At 32.8% G+C, this 19,024-nt stretch overlaps 1 protein-coding gene and 1 pseudogene across 1 annotated transcript; one reads left to right on the forward strand and one right to left on the reverse strand.

Moving 5' to 3' along the window:
• Positions 1-6,670: 6,670 nt before the first annotated feature.
• Positions 6,671-7,468, reverse strand: LOC114717356 (uncharacterized). The gene has a single exon (XM_028902478.1). The coding sequence runs from the start codon at positions 7,466-7,468 to the stop codon at positions 6,995-6,997; it is 474 nt and encodes a 157-aa protein (XP_028758311.1). The 3' UTR covers positions 6,671-6,994.
• Positions 7,469-14,065: 6,597 nt separating this feature from the next.
• On the forward strand, positions 14,066-18,899 carry LOC114717368 (succinate--CoA ligase [ADP-forming] subunit beta, mitochondrial-like; annotated as a pseudogene).
• Positions 18,900-19,024: the final 125 nt, after the last annotated feature.

The raw sequence follows: 19,024 nt of genomic DNA on the forward strand, positions 1-19,024 counted from the left end.
CAGACAGGCCTTACAAACTTCTATTCTATGGAGTCAATTGCTTCTCGATTGTGTAAACCACCCCTTCAAGAAACTCCATCTATTTGCCACATGTTTCTCTTTGCTGAGATAACACTTCATTATGATTGAGAGAAGGAAGTTTTCAACGTAAACCTGCCAACAAGTATCTGCCCGCTTGTTCAGCTTAACTCAAACCATCTAAATTAAATTTAAAAAATTAAAATTTAAAGTTTTGAAAATTAATTATTATTATTAAAACATTGAAATAAATAAATTTAGACTATTTAAAATAAATCTCGGGAGTAAGGTTGTTTAAAATAAAAATATAAATAACACAACAGTTATTCATAACTTGTGATGGGGGATTAATGGAATTGACCTGTTGCATCCACTTTCCAAAATTATGCTAACAGCACTATAATACAAAACTAATGGGCGATTGTATTATCAATTGTGGCCCTTTTTTTTTTTGGGTCAACACTTTATGGCACCCATAATCAATACTACCTCCGGTCTTATTATAAAACCAATTGACTAATTTGAGGAGATTAAGGAAGTAAGTTGAGTTAGTTATTTATCCTCAATAGGTGTTGTCTTTCCTAAAATATCCTTACTAATCAAGTGTATTGACTAGAATTCTTATTATTAGAAGGGTTACTTTAAAAATATATATATAAATATGAGACAAAGTGGATTGAAATTTTATATTTAGGACCAAAATATAAGTCAAATAGATCTTATACTAAGGACCGGAGGTAGTATTAAATATAAAAAAATATTCATATTACTGGCCATAAGTAAAAACTCATTTTAAATTCCATATAAATACAGAACAGCTCAGTCTAAATTACCTCTGCAGCGTACGTCACGCATAATTTAACACTACAACAATCTGGATTAGATTATAAGCAATGATTATTAAGCTTTACCAAAATAATTAAAGAGAGATTGCTAGTCTTTAACTTCGTGTGAAAATAGAGTAAATTTTTAATTTTGCCAAGGAAAATTTTAAATTTGCATTACGTCCTCTCTTAAAATTAATAAATTTAAGCAGGAGCGGTATTAAAAATTAAAAAAATTAATTAATATCTTGTCAAGTAACTTATAATAAAATCTATCTGTCTCTTATAAAAAGTGGTCTGATCGATCGAGAGAATATCTTCAAGTTCTTTAGATTTGTGATATTTAGATTTAATACCATTTACATTCTATTCATTTCAGTTCAAATATAGTGTGTATTAAAATAGATAAATTGAGATTTTATGTTTAGAAAGAAAGTACACACCATTTTACGAGCTTTTATGTATAGTATTAGAATTAGTATTAAAATGTCAGAATTTAAATAAATAAATAAATTCAAATTATTAAAATGGATCTAAAAATTTAAGAGCATGAAGAAATAAGCGAAGTGAATAGAAATTGGAGTTTTGGCAAAAAAAAGAAAAAGAAAAGGAAATTGGAGTTGCTTTGGATTCTTTGGAGATGGCGGACACATGCCTCGTCCAGAAGTTGGGGTCAGGCATGAATGACAATTCCAAGCCGTTTTAACGATTCAGGATTGGAGTGGGCACGGCGGGGCCTCCCAAATTTAAGGTTGGTATTTATTGTTCGATAACTTCTATGCTCTCGATCGATCATTCCAGAGCCCACGCTTTTCATGCGTTCAGCTTGATTGGCCTGTTTGGGTGAGAAGATGTTTAAAAATATTTATAAACATGTTTTATAACATTTAATATAAGATCTTGTTTAATTTTTTATTTTAATTCTAAATATAAGATCTTAATCTATTTTGTCTTTTATATTTATGTACTACTTTCAGTCCTTAATATAAGACCCTATTTGACTTTTATTTTAATCCTAAATATAACATCTCAATCCCCTTATTTCTCATATTCTAACAATAGTAATTCTAACCAATACACTTGATTAGCAAAGATATTTTAGGAAAAACAATAACTATTTATTACAAATAACTAACTTAACCTCCTTCCTTAATCTCCTAAAATTAATCAATTAGCTCTTATAATTAGAACCAGAAGTAGTATAAATCAGGATAATTTTCTTCACATATTTATTTTACATATTTGATAAATTATGATTAAAAATTTATTTATAAATTATTTCAAACAGAACTACTCCTCCTGTCCTTAATATATGACTCAATTGTTGAGTTGGTTTTGGTTCTAAATATAAGGCCTATTTCTTATATTTATCAATTTTCACTAAATTACCCATATGGATACTTTCTTAACTATAATCAAGTAGAAGAGGAAGAAAGAATATTAAGAAAGATGATTGTGATATTTTAGGAAAAACGTGTCATATTTCTTATAATTAATTAACTTACCTAACTTTTTTAATTTAATCAAATTAATTAAATTAGTCTTATATTAAAGATCCAAGGAGTGTTATTTACTCCTCACGCACTCTTGGGCAAAAACCAAAAAAAAAAGTTTATATCATCTGTGTTATTTTTTTTTACCAGCATATCATCTGTGTTATTATTTTTAAACTTTTTAGTAGACAACATAACAGCGTGACATGCAATGAACCCCGGCACAAGGTAAAAGTTTTTCCGACCAGGTTAAACTGAAGGTTGAAATATTTAATAATAATATTATTATTATTTACAATTCTTATTATAATAACTAGCTGAAATAAGTTTATTAAGTTAGTTATTTTTAATAAAATAGGTGTTGTTTTTGTTTTTCCTATAACATTCTTGTTAATAATGTGTATCAGTTAGAATAATCATTTGATGGAATCTTTAACACGTGGGAATATTATAAGGATTACGTTAAAAAAATAATTAAATATAAGAGGCAAAATATATTAGGATCTTGTATTTATGATTAAATTAAAAGTTAAATTAACTTCTATGTTAAAAATCAGAAGAGACACTACTAAAGAACGATGGATTAGAGATGAATACTAAGGAAAATACGTATGAAAAATGTATTGGAATTTCATGCAAGATGCCAAACTTTGGAAGGATCGGTTCCATCTCAAGATTTGGCATGTAGTGCCATCATCTGAAACTCCTTCTTATTCTCCTGACTCCTTCCATATTTTTTTTTATTCGCGTGGTTAATTATCACTCCGTCCAATTCTAACCATAAAAACCAATTAAAAGATTTATTTATATTTTACCTATAAAGTCTTAATCTATTTTATCTATGTAAGTTTAAAACTTTTTTTTTTAACTTCACAAATTTTATTTTTTTCTTAAATTATCTTTATTGATTACACATCTTAAAAAAAGTTTTCACCTACAAGAGTAATTAAAATGGATATTTGAGACAAACCAATATGTATTTATTATAAATAACTAACTTATATATTTTTTAAATATTTAAAAATTAATTATTTAATATTTATATTTAAGATGAGAGCCATCACATTATATCTTTGAAAATTATCCTCTCAGAAAAATATATTTGGCGTTATTCGGAATAATCCCTGCTTCGTGAAGTTGTTTGTTTCGCAGAATAACGGAATATATGGTAACAGAGACGTGAGTATAAAAGCCATTACACATAACAATTTGGGATTTAAGAAAACACCATAAATGGAAAGCAACCTCAGGTCCCGGGGAAAAAAAAACAAAAGAAAAGAAACTCGAATCACCCTTTGCCTAACCGCCGTTAAATATAGATCGGAATTAGTCGGATGAAAATTTCATATTTAGGGCCTGTTTGGGTATCCCCAAACCGTGGTTTCAAAAGTACTTTTCCGCAAAACGAGATAATCTCCTCCACATATTTATTTCGTAATCCGTAAAAACACTTCTGAAACCATGGTTTGGTTTCTATCCAAACACACCCTTAGAAACAAATCAATAATTACTTTAGAGGTGAGGCAAAGACCTTGTCCCATCCACTTTTTCTAAACAAATATTTTCAACATCGCGTCACAAGCAATCGATTGTCTCTTGATTTCGGCCAAGGCACCGTTTGGATGCACTTGCAAACCATGGTTTGGAAGCCCAAACCATGGTTTGCACAAAATGCTATCCAAACACCCTCTCAAAAACCAAAACCATAGTTTTGGGCCAAATCATGGTTTTGAAAAAAGCAAAAAAATTTTGCTTTTGGAGAAAAAAGGGAGAGTGTGAGAGTCTATAGGATATGTATCTTGTTGTTTTTTTTATAAACATATTTTTTTTATAAACATATTTAATCTTATATTTTATAAATATATATACATATTAATTATTTATTAATTATATTATCTTATGTATTATTAATTATGTTAATAAAAAAATATATTATTAACAATTTTATTCCTCTAAATTAAAATATATCATAAAATCTATTTTTTCTGTAATTATCATATTAACTTATTTCTTTTTTTTTAGTAATTTGTATATAAAAAGTTCTTCTGATAACAACTATCTAAACACTTTCACTTCTCAAAATCACTTTTTCATAAAATCTATTCTTCCCAGAATCTATTCTCCAGAATCAGTTTTTCAAATCACGGTTTGGTTTCATCCAAACACATCCTAAACCCAAAAAAAAAAATCAAATTTTATTGATTGAAACCTAAACTTGGTCTGACCCCCTCTCCCTGCCTTCAACGGAAAATATAAAACTTATTTTATATTGTAATTTATGTTACAAAATTGATATTACACTCAGAACCCGAGGGAGTACTTTTTAATGATAAAAAATAGAATAATTACTTAATTAGGCATAATTTTAATTTAGATGAAATTCATAAGAAGCTTGTTAATAGTAATTTAAGGAAGGAAAAAACTTGGCTCCCTAATAAATGCTTATTGTATTTGTTTTTGACCGAGTCAGGACAAGTTGATTTTAATTTTGGCATGAAATTATACAATATACCGAAGTTTAAAACCCAACGTCTGCCCATAAAAAAAAAAAAGTTTCAAAAGAACTTTCATGGAAAGCGTTAATATATTACTTACCCGTATACGATATAAAAGGCTAATCAATTATTAAAAAAACGAAAGAAAAATTAACCTAACGAGCGGCGCACAATTATATGAGTGCGTTTTCTTTTCGTTTTCGTTTTCTATCTTCCTTTCTTGGCAAAAAAGTTCTAAACATATGAATGAGTGATGCTAATGTCTTAATGAAAAGAGTGAAAGTTATTTCAAAAAATTAAGTGTAACCAGTCACCTAACACAGGCAGAACTCCAAGGATAAATTAACATTTCGCATTCTGATTTTATATAGAGTTAAGGTGTATCTAATATTTTAAAACATTTTCTCCAATATATTTAGCATCTTGAAATATTTTATAGTGCATCAAGTACCTAAAAACTTTTTTAGATGCATCAAACATTCTAAAGTATTTTTTCTTTATTTTTGAATGTTGGACGCACTCAAAAAAATATTTTAAGATACTGGATAATTGAAAAAATATTTTAAGATACTGAACGTACTAAAAAAAAATACTTATAAGTATTAGATGGGTCACAAAATATTTTAAGTGTTGGATGTAGTGGAGAAAATATTTCAAGTGTTGAGTGTAACTTAACCTTTTTATATATGATGTGCATTCATCACCCTAATATTTTTCTTTTACCCCTACCCGGATGTTATTTTTTTTGGTTATATTTATCATCATAATTTTATTTATGATTTAGAGTAATGAATGCACTATAAATAAAATTAGGTGTTAGACACATCAAAAATTTAATATCACGGTGTTAGATGTACCATAAAAATAAAACATGATTAGAGAGTGCAGATACTACCTTGCTCATTTTAATTCTTAGGAAAATTATGCAATTTTAGAGTGCGCCGACGAAATTTGTCAACCAAGTATTCAAAGAGGCGACATTCTCAAAACTGAAATTTAAAACCATTGATTGTGCTCATGAAGATTATAACTAGAAATTGCTAAAAGTCCTGCCTTACAAAATTTATTACCCACTCAGATCCTTAAAATGGTCCTCCTCATCTTTAGCTTGTGCACACAAGAAGAAGAAGAGTTGCGCACAGGCCATTAAATAAACTTGAAGTACCTTCTTTTGACCCAAAAAAAAAAAAAAACTTGAAGTACCTTCAACAATAAATTTTGTAATTGAGAATTTTTCAGCAACCGTTTGGAAAACAATTTCGAAAAATAAAAAAATATAACAAGTACGGAAGTAGAAATAAGAATAGGTTAGACTTGTAGATGAACGTGGATTGTCATCAGAAACGCATGATAAGAAATTAAAATGGTTTAAAAAAAAAAAAAGAAAGAGGGGGTTAGGTCGAGAATTAGAATTTGGAGCTGGGGACATATTCTTTCTCATGTCACATGCATGCACAGAATACGATGCCCGATCTCACGCTCCCATCACCATAGATAGCCTCCACTGCGGGCCCCACTTACTCACCTGTGTTTTCACAAATCTTGGGTATTGCTTGCTCACACATTCATTAATAATTAATATCAAAACTTTGTTGAATCACCCCAAATTACCAGCCCAAAACAAAGACAACCCAAAATTCTCACAAGTTTCGTACTAGTGTTCATTATTTCAAAGCGAAGCCTCATATTTTCCAATTTAGTCATAACACAACATGACTGAATCGAGACACCTACAATCACACTTCAAGTATCATTTAAATCTATATCATCTCTTCAGTCCCCCCCCCCCAAAAAAAATCCCAAACTACCTTTCAATCGCGCACACATATTGTCAACGAAGTGCATAAAAAAGAACAAAAGGGTAACTTCAAAATCTAGGAAAAAACTTGTTTGGAGGAAAAAGCAAGTATTTTTGTTGCACGCAAATCAGATCAGGTCCGAACATTAGAATGAACAAGTACGAAGTAGATGCGTGCATGGATAGGCAAGACCACAAATCGCAGATTTGGCGATTCTCACACACAAATCCTGCACACACAAAGGTGGGGGGTGGGGAATCATAGGAACCTGCAACGGGAAAAAGGACTTCTTTTCTATACTCTGCCCCAAAGGCAGAGATATCCAATGCGATCCTTCCACGTGTAATCGTGGGGTCACAGTTAGATCACAAATGTAAGAACCGAGAGAGCTGGGTGGGGTTCACTATGCCAGGTACGTGGGTCCCACTCGCCCTCAACAAGTCTGCTAGTTCCGCGTACCTTTCTTGCTTCTCCGGCTCCGCTTCTCGTGTCTGGCTCGACTTGCCTTTTCTCTTATCGGCCTCTGTGGGGCCCTCTGCCGCTCGGAATGGGTCCCAAGGCTCGCCGAAGAGAGTCCCTCTCGTGAGGAACTCGTGGGCCAGGAAGCCCGCTAGGAGCTGAGTGGAAGAGGTCGGTTCCAAGCCTTTACCGTTGCTGCGGGGTGGCTCGAAGCCAGCTCTCGGCTTATCCGGCTTGAGAGATTTGGTTGAGTTTATGGTCGTTGGAGCATTGGATGATGGGCTGGGCTTGGGCCTCTCAAAGCCTTCATCTCTCTCTTTGCGCTTGTTATTACTAAGGGAAGTGCTAGGCGTTAATACACGCCGTGGAGGCAAACGCATCGTTTTGGTATTCATGGCTGTGTGGCTGCATGACACGTCAGCGCCCAAACGCCGAGAAATTTTTTTTCGACAAAACAAAAAGTGGAGCAAATTTTAAATTCAAGAAAAAAGGGGAAAAAACCCAGGTGGCCAGAACAACTAACCTGACGGTTTTTGATTGGGAAGAAAAAAGAATGAGTAGGCAAAAGCGTAAATTAAGTAAAAAGAAAGGGCAAAGACGAAGGGAAGTGTGTGACGAGCGGAAGGACGGATCAGATAGGGATGAGACGGAATCTGGGTATTGGGTGGGAGTGACGCAGCCACTTATAATTTCCGGCGGAATTGAGAAGAGAAGGGAAGAGAGATGAAGAGAAAGAAAGAGACGCGAAACCGACGGGCAGAAGAGAAGAATGGGCAAGGAAGCGGGGGCTTTCGTATTTATAGCGCCGGAAATAACTAATTGCCCTCTTAACTTGACAAATATTACAACCGTACCAAGGACGTTTAAAATGACTGACTCGCCCTCGCTCCTTCGTTCCAGAAGTTTTGAATTTTTTTTTAAAGTCAGTATCAGTGTCGATATAAAATATATGTAGAAATAAATTATGTGATTTTTATTATTTCAATATTTTTAAACAGGATTTATATATTCAAAATATGAATAAATTTTAAATTATCATCTCTTCCATGCATTGCGTGAGAAAAAATTTCATGTTCATATATTGATGAAACAAATTTTCAAAGATAATTTAGACGTTTTAAAATTAGAGTAGCGTTTTATACAATATATCAATACTTTTTTCCCAGATAATACTATAGATCAGTACAATTCAATTATTGTCACTTGAAATCAATCCTCTGATAATTTTGTGAGAATGAATTTAAATATAAATTATTTTTATATTAAAAATTAATCATCGTATCAAGTATCATTAATCACGTTACCGACACACACACACCAATTAATAGTAACACAAATCCTCGATCAATAAACCAGAAAATCTAATAAAGAAACAAATCAAACATCCGAATCCTGTCTTTTGTTTAGGGATATATCACATATGGATTTTTTAGAAAAAGATGCAGATTCTTGAAGGGGCATTTTCTATAGAATAAGTGGATTTTCCCCCTTTTTTGGTTGGATTGAAATTAACAAAGCCTTGCAGTGGCTGGATAGTTTGTTCGGCCTGAACAAATTAAATTTAGGTCTAAACTTTAATGTCATACTTAAAGTCACACCGAAGTTTACCTTGACCATAATTAAATATCAAAGCCAACCGAAACCCTATTCTCAAAACACGTTTTTAACATTCTATCAACTAATTTTTCTATTGTACAGATAACATGTTCTAATAATGTTCCACTTCAAGAGGAATTCTTTGGAGAAATTGTAAAAAAAGACATTGGAATTACAAAAACACATATAGAACCATTGATAATTTCACTTTAGGTTTTGACAATAATACTATGTCATGAAATTGTCAAAACCTAAAGTAAAGTTATCAAGGTTTCTATCTGTGTTTTTGCAATTCTAAGAATTTTTTTTGCAATTTTCCCAATTCTTTAATCAACATGAAAAAAAACTAAAGTTGATACAAATTTTGGCTTTTCAAGATTGTCCTAATTTTAGTTTTATCCCTCAAATTTCAAATTATAAGTTTTAGTCCCTCAAGTTTCTTTTATTTATAATATTGGTCCTATAATTCAATGAAAATTAGATATTTTACTCATTGAGGGATCAAAACCAAAATAACTACAAATTTGAGGGATCAGAAATTATGTTAACTCAAAAAATTAATACAAACTTTCAATCTTATAATTATTAGAAAAATCACTACTTTGCTAAGTGGGAAAAAATGTTTGGCTGCAAGATGCTGGGCTTAAAGAAGTAAACTCGGAGGGAATTAAATTCGTTTTAATGAAGAAGCCTGATCTGGACATAAAGCAGATCTAACTTCACACGCGTGCCTCTCTCTCTCTCTCTCTCTCTCTCTCTCACAAACTGGACTATATTTAATTTCAAGCATATTATCAGGTAAAAAAATGGGGATGGGTATTTGTTTTTCTCGCCTTCAAAACATGCTTTTTCACCGCAAAAGGCACACAAAATAACTTATTAATGAATTTCGGTACCCTGCTAAAAAAAAACTTATAATAACTAATAAGCTGATGCTGAATTAAATTAAAATAGCCGTAAACTGGAAACTGAACTCTATAGTAGATATATAAATCATAATTATGTTACGTTAACATCCGGTGAGTTGCGCATTTAAAGAAAACAGTCATTTTTATGCCAAAATTATTCTAGGCTTGCAGTTAATATTAATAGTGAGAAAATCAAATATCGAGTCAGGCCCAATTGATAAGTTTTTAAATCTTATTTAAAAACTATGAGGTTGTACGTTTGATTTTGTGAACTGAGTAAGATTTTGGACGGAGGGGGAAAAAAAAAAGGAGGCAAAGAGAGAGATGGAAAAGTTGCGCGCTTTGTCAGATTGCATCGCGGATGAATAGGGCCTTATCCCCAACAGGATTAAATCCAATAAAAAAGGTTAGTCGTTCTCAACCAGATAAATTAAAATTTGAATTCTTACCGGGAGAGATGTTCTTATTTAGTGCTTGATAGCACCTGAATAAAATTACTTCCATATAATGATACCTATTCGTGGCCAAAAAAAAAGAAAAAGAAAAAGAACAGTGCCTTGCAAAAAATCCTCTTGTTGTTCTTAATAGATGACATAATTATTAAGTTAATCTTGCTCCTAAATGTAAGATCTATTTTTTATATTTATCAAATTTTCTTAAAATTATTCCTATTGATGCTTCATCAATCATAATCAAGTAGGAGATGGAGGGAGAATATTAAAGAATATAACTATGGTGTTTTAAGAAAAACATATCATGTTTTTTATAATTAACTAACGTACCTGATTTCTTTAATCTAATCAAACTAGTTAAATATGTCGTACATTAAGAACCGAAAGAATTACAGGAAAAGCCAATAAAGAAGGAGCTATTATAAACAGAGCATGGTTAGTGTTTAAAAGAGCAAATCCATTACTTACATAATTTGACAAGGTTGATAGATAGCCGAGCCCCTTAAATATGACGTCGTAGGTTTTAACTAGGTTGTATGCGTAGAAAGGTTTTATTAAAAGAGATAAAACCTAGTAGTATTTTGGTGATAGAAGATTAATTTCTAACCCTTGATCGAGAAATACCGTCTGATTTCCTAAAAAAAGAAGAGGAGCGAATCAGTTAGGGGTCCCTATCATCATCACGGTGAGAGTTATCTTCGATTGAAAAAGAACCTCCTTCCCATCACATCTCACCACTCACACCAGCCATTTTATCATTTCTTAATTCCTCTATTGTATTAACATATGAATCTCTCCCTGTATATATCCACCTCATCAAAATTACGAGTCCATTAATTTCTTATTTTATCCGCACAGCTCAACCAGAAGCAGCTCCTAAAATGCTGACATTCAGTCACCGCTATATATGTTTGTGTGACGTGAAAAACATGGATCAAGTGAGAAGTCCCCATACACATATATTTTAACTTTTTTAAATAAATCATTTCGTTAAATTTATTATATATAAATGTATAATTTTGTTCTCAACTTGTTATTCTGTAGAGTGTTTAATTTCTTAAAAAAATATGTATATTAAATAAGTATAAAGTTTTTAAGACGGATTAATGAGATTTACGGGTCTAGGGTTGTAATCTTACACATTGACAAGTTTCATCCAATATAATTTATTTTTTTTCCCAAATGTCGTTGTTCTTTTAGTGGCACGTTGGAAAAATTGTGACGGAAAACCTTAAAATATTCACATTGTTCAATATCAAATTCTTTCGTATATGGTCTAATTATCATTTTATTTTTGGCATGCTTATAACACGGGATCCAGTCACAATAAAAATGGGCAATGCAATTATAAACAGTATTTAAAAAATGTTGAGGATATATAAATAAATATGTGTAATTATTATTTTTTTATAAAGAAAAACATCAACGTCTTTTTGTCACACAGGTGCGAGGGGGAGAAAACTTAAATCTTGCCTTTATTTAAATGTTTTCCATCAAGCAAGCAATTTTAGCCAAACGAATCAAGCAAGTAATAAAGCATCTCTCAAATGCAAAATAAACCAACTAATATAATCTCTTTATTCACAGAATAATCAATTAATACTTTAATTTCTATCAAATCAATCACTCAACCAGTGAAGAAAAGAAAGAATAGCTTATCAGGAATTTTAATCACGAATGAAGTAGCAAGTGACCCCTATATGTACATATATATCAATAATTCTGTACATTAAAAACCATATAGTTCGGAGAAGGGTTCTGTACTCGAATGGAAATTTATAAATTCTGCACACTGAGTGTTAATTAGTTAAAATTTAAACAAAAATCTTTGAAAATACGTAAGCAGTTTTCTTTTTTTTTTAACTCAAATTCAACTATGAGTATAAATATTTTAATATTTTATTCATACTAAAGTCAAAATAAAAGAAAAATACTTAGCCCCGTACCTAATCTCAGCCATCTACCTGGCTGCGCTGAGGGAACTATAATTTATCTATGTTTTTTTATTGGTATTAGAAGGGGCATCCATCATTGATAGGAGCTGGTTACAGTGAGAAAGGTTTATAATGACTTAAACATGAGTTGTTAAGTTTAAATTTACATAAATATAGAAAATGGATTTAGGATGGTCATTACGTAGTTCCTTTCTACTGGACTGCTTTTTCTATTAGGTTTCATAAAATCAATCAATTTTAGGCTAAAAGTGTATCTTTCTAAAATACCTCTTAAACACCCTCATTTTTTCTTAGACTACAGTTTTAACCCTGAATCGTAGTTATCTCATAAAAACAACTGATAAGTGCACCAATAGCTATGCTCAGAATCAATTATTCAAAGGTCTTATTGTGCCCGGTCAAAAAAAAAGAGAAGGTCTTAGTGTGCCCAATGGTCCCAAATCATAACCAATCAGAATAGGTAAAATTATAATTTACTCATCCGGTCCTTAATATAAGATCTAATATTGAGTTGGTTTTGGTCTTAAATATAAGATCCATTCTCATATTATCAATTCCTCTAAATAACCCCTATAGATACTCCTCAATTATAATCAAGTAGAAGAGGAAGAGGGGTATTGAGAAAGATGATTATGGTATTTTAAGAAAAACATGTCACATTTCTTATAATTAACTAACTACCTAACTTTCTTAATTTAATCAAATTAGTTAAATGAGTTTATATTAAGACTGGAGGAGTATGTGCATTAAAATTGAGCTTTTTCGTTGGCAGAAGAAATATATTAATTTTTGTTTGCTTTACGTAACAAAGCCACCTAATTCGCCATTCAATAACCGCTGGCCAAAAGAAAAAACTTCCAATAGGAACGAAGCACACGTTCTCACTAAAAATTTATTTATCAGGGTCATGATTCATGACAATTAAATTTCCCTCTCAATAATTTCTAATGTGAAATAAAAACAATACATATCTGGACCATTCCCCCCCCCCCCCAAAAAAAAAAATTACCCAAAAAAGTCCCCTCGGGGTGACCTTCTGTGCTCATTCAATTATATTTGTGACATGTTCTTTAAACAAACTATTATAAAATTCATTTACCAATTTCATAAATATAAGGCATAGCTTGAACGTTTGAGTCATATTTTGTACATTAAAATTGCCAGTGAATTTAAAATTTTCGTGCACTTTCCCCCCAACATGTGTTTTCTGTGACTACATTTTTTAATAATCTGTAAGGTGATATCGCTGGCAAAATGCTGAGAAGAGAAAGCTTCGGTTGAACCATCATTGAACCCAGTTTATATATAATCTTGGAATTGGAATCATGTTTTTAATGATGGGTGATGACCTTTTTTTTTTAAAAAAAATAAGATTATGATTTTTTGATTAAATAACAACACAATTTATCAGCAGATTTAGATGGTTGAGATTATTTCATTCCATTTTTTGGTTAATGATTACTAACCTACTTAACAATTAATAAATCATTTTTATCTAGTATACCATGTCTCAAATTAAAATAAATCATATGCGTGTTTCCCCGCATTGGTTATTAGTTAATACGAACGGCATTCATGGTGGCGATTTTTTTTTTTTTGGGTCAGAAGCATTCATGGTGGGTGGTGGCGTTAGAACTCACTAGTTTTGCTCTGCGGCCTGGCCTGGAATTCACGGAATTACGACTACTTTCCATCATGAAAATGAAAATCAAATTCTTTGAATTCATGCCACTTAACTTATAAAAGAAGGGTACCAGTGGAATCACCATTCCTTCGAAACTGTTTTCCTAGGCTATGTGGAAGTCATACTTTATCAATTTTTTTTTTTCAAATTACATCAACAGAAAAAAAAATCATAACTGATCAAAATTGAAATACATCTCATATGCCATCAGACATGTTTTAAAAGTAATTTTATTATACATAAAATAATTATACTAAAAAAATTTAATCCCGATTTACATTAAAAAATGTTTTTTGAATAAATCAATAACCTTAGTATTTCATATGGTTCGGCAGATTAATATTATTTCATTATTATTATTATTATTATACCGCTTAATTTTCAAGCCAAGCGTGCTGGCGGATCTAACCCGAAACGAAAGGGCGGAATAGAGTTCGTAGGGTCCGATATCATTTCTGACCCGGATTGGCTGTGCATCTGCCTCCGGCGAGGCTGCAACCACTTGAGGTACCGATTCCTGAATGAATTGTGTCTCGAGGCGCGTCGGCGTCTAATTGGATATCCCGTTCGGATCTTTGAAATCGACAAGAGAATGGTGAGGGGATTGCTCAACAAGCTCGTATCCCGGACGATCTCCGTCGCCGGGAAATGGCAACAGCAACAACTCCGCCGCCTCAACATCCATGAGTACCAGGTCCCTCTCAATTTTCATCGTTAGTATTCACTTGCAACTTGAGAAAGAGGTTGAATTAAACTGGTTTTTGTTACACTGCCATTGTGCTTCGATATCGTTATCGTTTTGTTTTATGATCGATGGTTAGAAATCTGCATCTAGGAGTTGCATCTTGGTCAAAGACTTAGTTGCCTGTCCCACCGCTCTGATCTTGCGGCATTTTACCATTTTTTCTTTTTGTACTTTTATGCTTTCCGTGTCTTTTATTCGCACATTTCGTTGGGAATCAAGTGATAGATAATTGTGATGTTTGAAAGAAGCCCCCAGTGGACGTATCTGGCATGCTAATTTTTTTGGATCTTTTTAATACAAGTCTAAGTAATTTTTTGCCAATGTCTAATGATCCCCCCTTTTTTCCTTAACATCAGGGAGCTGCATTGATGAGCAAACATGGAGTCAATGTTCCAAGAGGTGTAGCTGTTTCCTCTGTTGAAGAAATAAAAAGGGCAATCAAGGACGTGTTTGCTGACGAAAGGGAGGTAATTCGTACCACTGATGCTTACATAAGTTACTGAACCGGAGAAAAATGGTTTTCTATTATGAAGTTGTTTCCTTATCAGAATTATAAGAAATTTGAACTTCCAAACTTCCCCTCCAAAACCGAATGTATTAAACATACTTGTTAATTATTACTGAACTTCTTGAGCGATGAAGAGCAGTGTAATTTTGATTATGATGCAGTTGGTGGTTAAAAGTCAAATTTTGGCCGGTGGACGAGGTTTGGGAACATTTAAAAGTGGTCTGAAGGGAGGAGTTCACATCGTCAAGACTGAACAAGTTGAAGACCTTGCCGGTAATACGTGACTGCCATGATATGTCAATTTGAAGGTTTTCTTGTTCTCAAATGAAATGCCATTGGCATTCATTATATTTGCTTAAGATTATGTTCTGTTATTTTAGCCTTGTCTGAGTCATGGCTGAAATTTTTGTATGCTTGTCTATGCTGTGGATATAAGACGTAGTAATGTTTGGCCAGATTTTTTCATAAGATGTAGAATTCTAACTCCTTGAGCAAGTAGTGGCCAGATTGAACACACGGTCTGATAATACATAGTACTAGATGATAAAAATTTCTGAGGTCATTTTGCTTAGTGCTATTATTGTTCTGATTTGTTGTTATCGCTATCATCATTTCAGGGAAGATGCTTGGGCAGATACTAGTTACCAAACAAACTGGTCCACAGGGAAAACTTGTTAGCAAGGTTTGACACTGTTCAATCATTTAAGCTGAAGCATACCAGCTCTTTTAGCTCGCTTGCAAGTTCTAGGGAGATTGAAATTTTGTGAAGCTGTGGAGTTTGTGCTTTAGTTTTCAAAAACAGTTTGTGCCTGAATGGTTCTTCTTTAACAGTTGGATATTCATTGAACTCAACCATAACTTGCTCCTCATGTATATTTGTGTTCAAGCTCACACATTCAAGAGGAAATATTATACTCCCTCTGTCTTATTTTATAAACAATAACTACCATCTCTCCCTTGTTCCTAAATATAAGTAACATTTGCAAGTTGTCTTAAATTTTTGTAGTGAATTCTCTATTTTGCCCTCATTAATTACTTATTTTAATACTTAATATATTTATTATCTTATTTCCCAAACCATCATCTCTCCATCACACATTCTCTCTCTTCCATAAATCTCTTTATTATAATAATTTTCTTATTCTCTCTCTTATACTCTCTTCCCCCCATAAATAAGGGCATTTTAGAGAAAGAACTTCTAATTTCTACACATTTGTTGTTTTTAACTAATTTTTACTGACATTTTGATCTACGTGATGAGCTTTAATGTTGCTTATAAAAAAAGACGGAGGGAGTAATGTTTCTTCTGATTGATATTTCAATTTTTTTGCCCTGGGAAAAGAAAGTACTTGAAAGTATATTACTTAATAGATTATGCTAACCGGAATTCATGAAAAACTAGCCATGCAATGTGCTTGTGTTTCCTTGTCAATCTCTATAATTCGAAGAATAATTGTGGTTTCCATCCTTTTTATTGTAAATTATTAACTAATATCATTTATTCCATATATTATGCGATATAGATATATAACTATAATTATAGGGATATATTTCCTCCTGCAGATTTTATCATTTGACATCCAATTTCTAATTACTGCAGGTTTACCTGTGTGAAAAGTTGTCGCTTGTGAATGAAATGTATTTTGCTATAACACTGGATCGTAAAACTGCCGGTCCTGTAAGTGTCGAATTTCAGTTTGTTACCTTTGAGTTTGTTGTATATGCTAAGTATGACTTGTGCTATCTCTGATGCATGACTCCCTCTCCTGCTATTGTTGTTTCATTAAATCCAATCAATCAAGGGTGATGTACTGATGTTGCTTCTTACGTTTTTTTTCCCTTTCCTTTGGGGCATTCAAGCTTATTATTGCTTGTAGAAAGGGAGGAACCAGTATTGAAGACCTGGCAGAGAAATTCCCAGACATGATTGTAAAGGTTTGTTATCTTCAACATTTTTCATGATAATATTACTGCTGAAGCGGTGCCTTTGCCTTCAATATATACCTGACGTGCTCATTCTTTTATTAGGTACCTGTTGATGTTTTTGAGGGATTACGGATGAAGATGCTGCAAAGGTAGTTGATGGTTTGGCTCCCAAAGGGGCAGATAGAAACAAATCAATTGAGCAAGTGAAGAATTTATACAAACTTTTTTGTGAGTGTGACTGCACTCTTTTGGAAGTAAGCACATATAAATCTTATTCATGAATCGTTTGGTCATGTGATTCGTGTCTACCTTCTACATTTTAATTCTACAAAGATTCATGCATGCATAAATGAATCTTCTTGAACAGATCAATCCGCTAGCTGAGACTGCTGATAACCAGTTGGTGGCCGCTGATGCTAAGTTGAACTTTGATGATAATGCTGCATATCGTCAGAAAGAGATATTTGCTCTCCGCGATACATCCCAAGAGGATCCTCGGGAGGTTGGCCTGCATTTCCTTCCGTGTCTAATAGTTTCTAATTTTGATATTTTCGTGTATGATTATTCTTGATTGTTGTGGTTGTAATAAAACTGAAAAATTTGCAGTACAGCGATGTCAGAATTGACAATTTATATGTCATTATTTTTGCTGGGTATTCCTGACCATCCATGCCTTCCATCTGGGACAGGTGGATGCTGCGAAGGCAGATTTAAATTATATTGGATTAGATGGAGAAATTGGTTGCATGGTGAATGGAGCTGGGTTGGCGATGGCCACAATGGACATAATCAAATTGCATGGGGGTACTCCTGCTAACTTTCTCGATGTAGGTGGAAATGCCTCTGAAAGCCAGGTGATGCTCCAGAGTTAGCGTTGTTATCACCGCTCCCATTTTGGCATTAGTCTTAGCTCCACATTTATAACCAAGAAAATTGCTTCAAAAGGATGATATTTGGCCGTTGTTCGTTTAGTTGTTTCTAATTATTATATTTATATCAAGCAGGTGATTGAAGCATTTAAAATATTGACTGCTGATGACAAGGTGAAAGCAATTTTGGTGAACATTTTTGGTGGTATAATGAAGTGTGATGTTATAGCAGGTGGAATTGTAAATGCTGCGAAACAGGTTGATGGAGTCACTCCTTTCAGCACTCGGTTTTTTCCTATGGCATTTTAAATATTTGAGTTTGAAGAGGGACCCTCTTCTGTTCTAATGAACTTTTAGATGATTATGTTATCTTGTTATCTGGGAATCCGGGATCCTATGATCTCAAATGACTTCTATGAAGTCAAGATAATGCAGCTCCTGCTTGTATTTAAGTTCTTATCAGATTAAAAACTAGATTTTTGGCCTATAATGGGGAATTATTCTTTGATATCTCCATTCTTTTTGAAAGATATGGGCAAAAAAAAAAAGAGAGAGAAGAGGGAGATATATGGAAGCGGAAGTATTATTATTTCTCTCATTCTCTATTTCTTTTATTTAAATCCTCAATTTTCTTTAGGTTCATGTTTTTTTTTATGGATTTATTGAGATTTGATTTCTAATTCTCTACCTTTTCAAAGTTTATACTGATCTTCACCTTCACTTTGCTTATGTATCAAGGTCGCACTAAAGGTACCGGTAGTAGTACGTCTTGAAGGCACCAATGTTGACCAGGGAAAAAGAATTTTGAAGGTAAATACTTGGAATGTAGAAATTTCCCGACTAACGAATCTAGGGTGTTTCCAATGGTTATGTTTGACGATCATGAATTGTTCGGACAGGAAAGCGGCATGACGTTGATAACAGCGGAGGATTTGGATGATGCTGCTCAGAAAGCAGTAAAAGCAGCTTACAGTTAAAGGAGCCTTTTGTTCTAATTTTCACATTCAACGCAGATGGGCTGAAAATACGCATTGAAGCCCAAAGAATTTTTTTTTTAAAAATTCAAGTGTGGTTATTAACCCAGCTTTTCCAATAAATCGGTGCTTCTCACTCGCATGAGTTTGAATTGATGCTGATAATGGCAATTTGGCTTATTCGGTTTCATTCCTATCAGTACCGATCCTTCTTTTTATTTCCATGTTAATAAATCTTCAGTTAATGCACATTGCAGACTCGTTTCCCTGTTTCATGTTGGGGGAAGTCTAAATGAAGTGCGCAGATTAATTTGGACGT

This window comes from Neltuma alba, unplaced genomic scaffold, assembly GCF_004799145.2.
Source record: "Neltuma alba isolate B1F8T4 unplaced genomic scaffold, ASM479914v2 tig00011734_pilon, whole genome shotgun sequence".
In the NCBI taxonomy this organism is placed as follows: Eukaryota; Viridiplantae; Streptophyta; class Magnoliopsida; order Fabales; family Fabaceae; genus Neltuma; species Neltuma alba.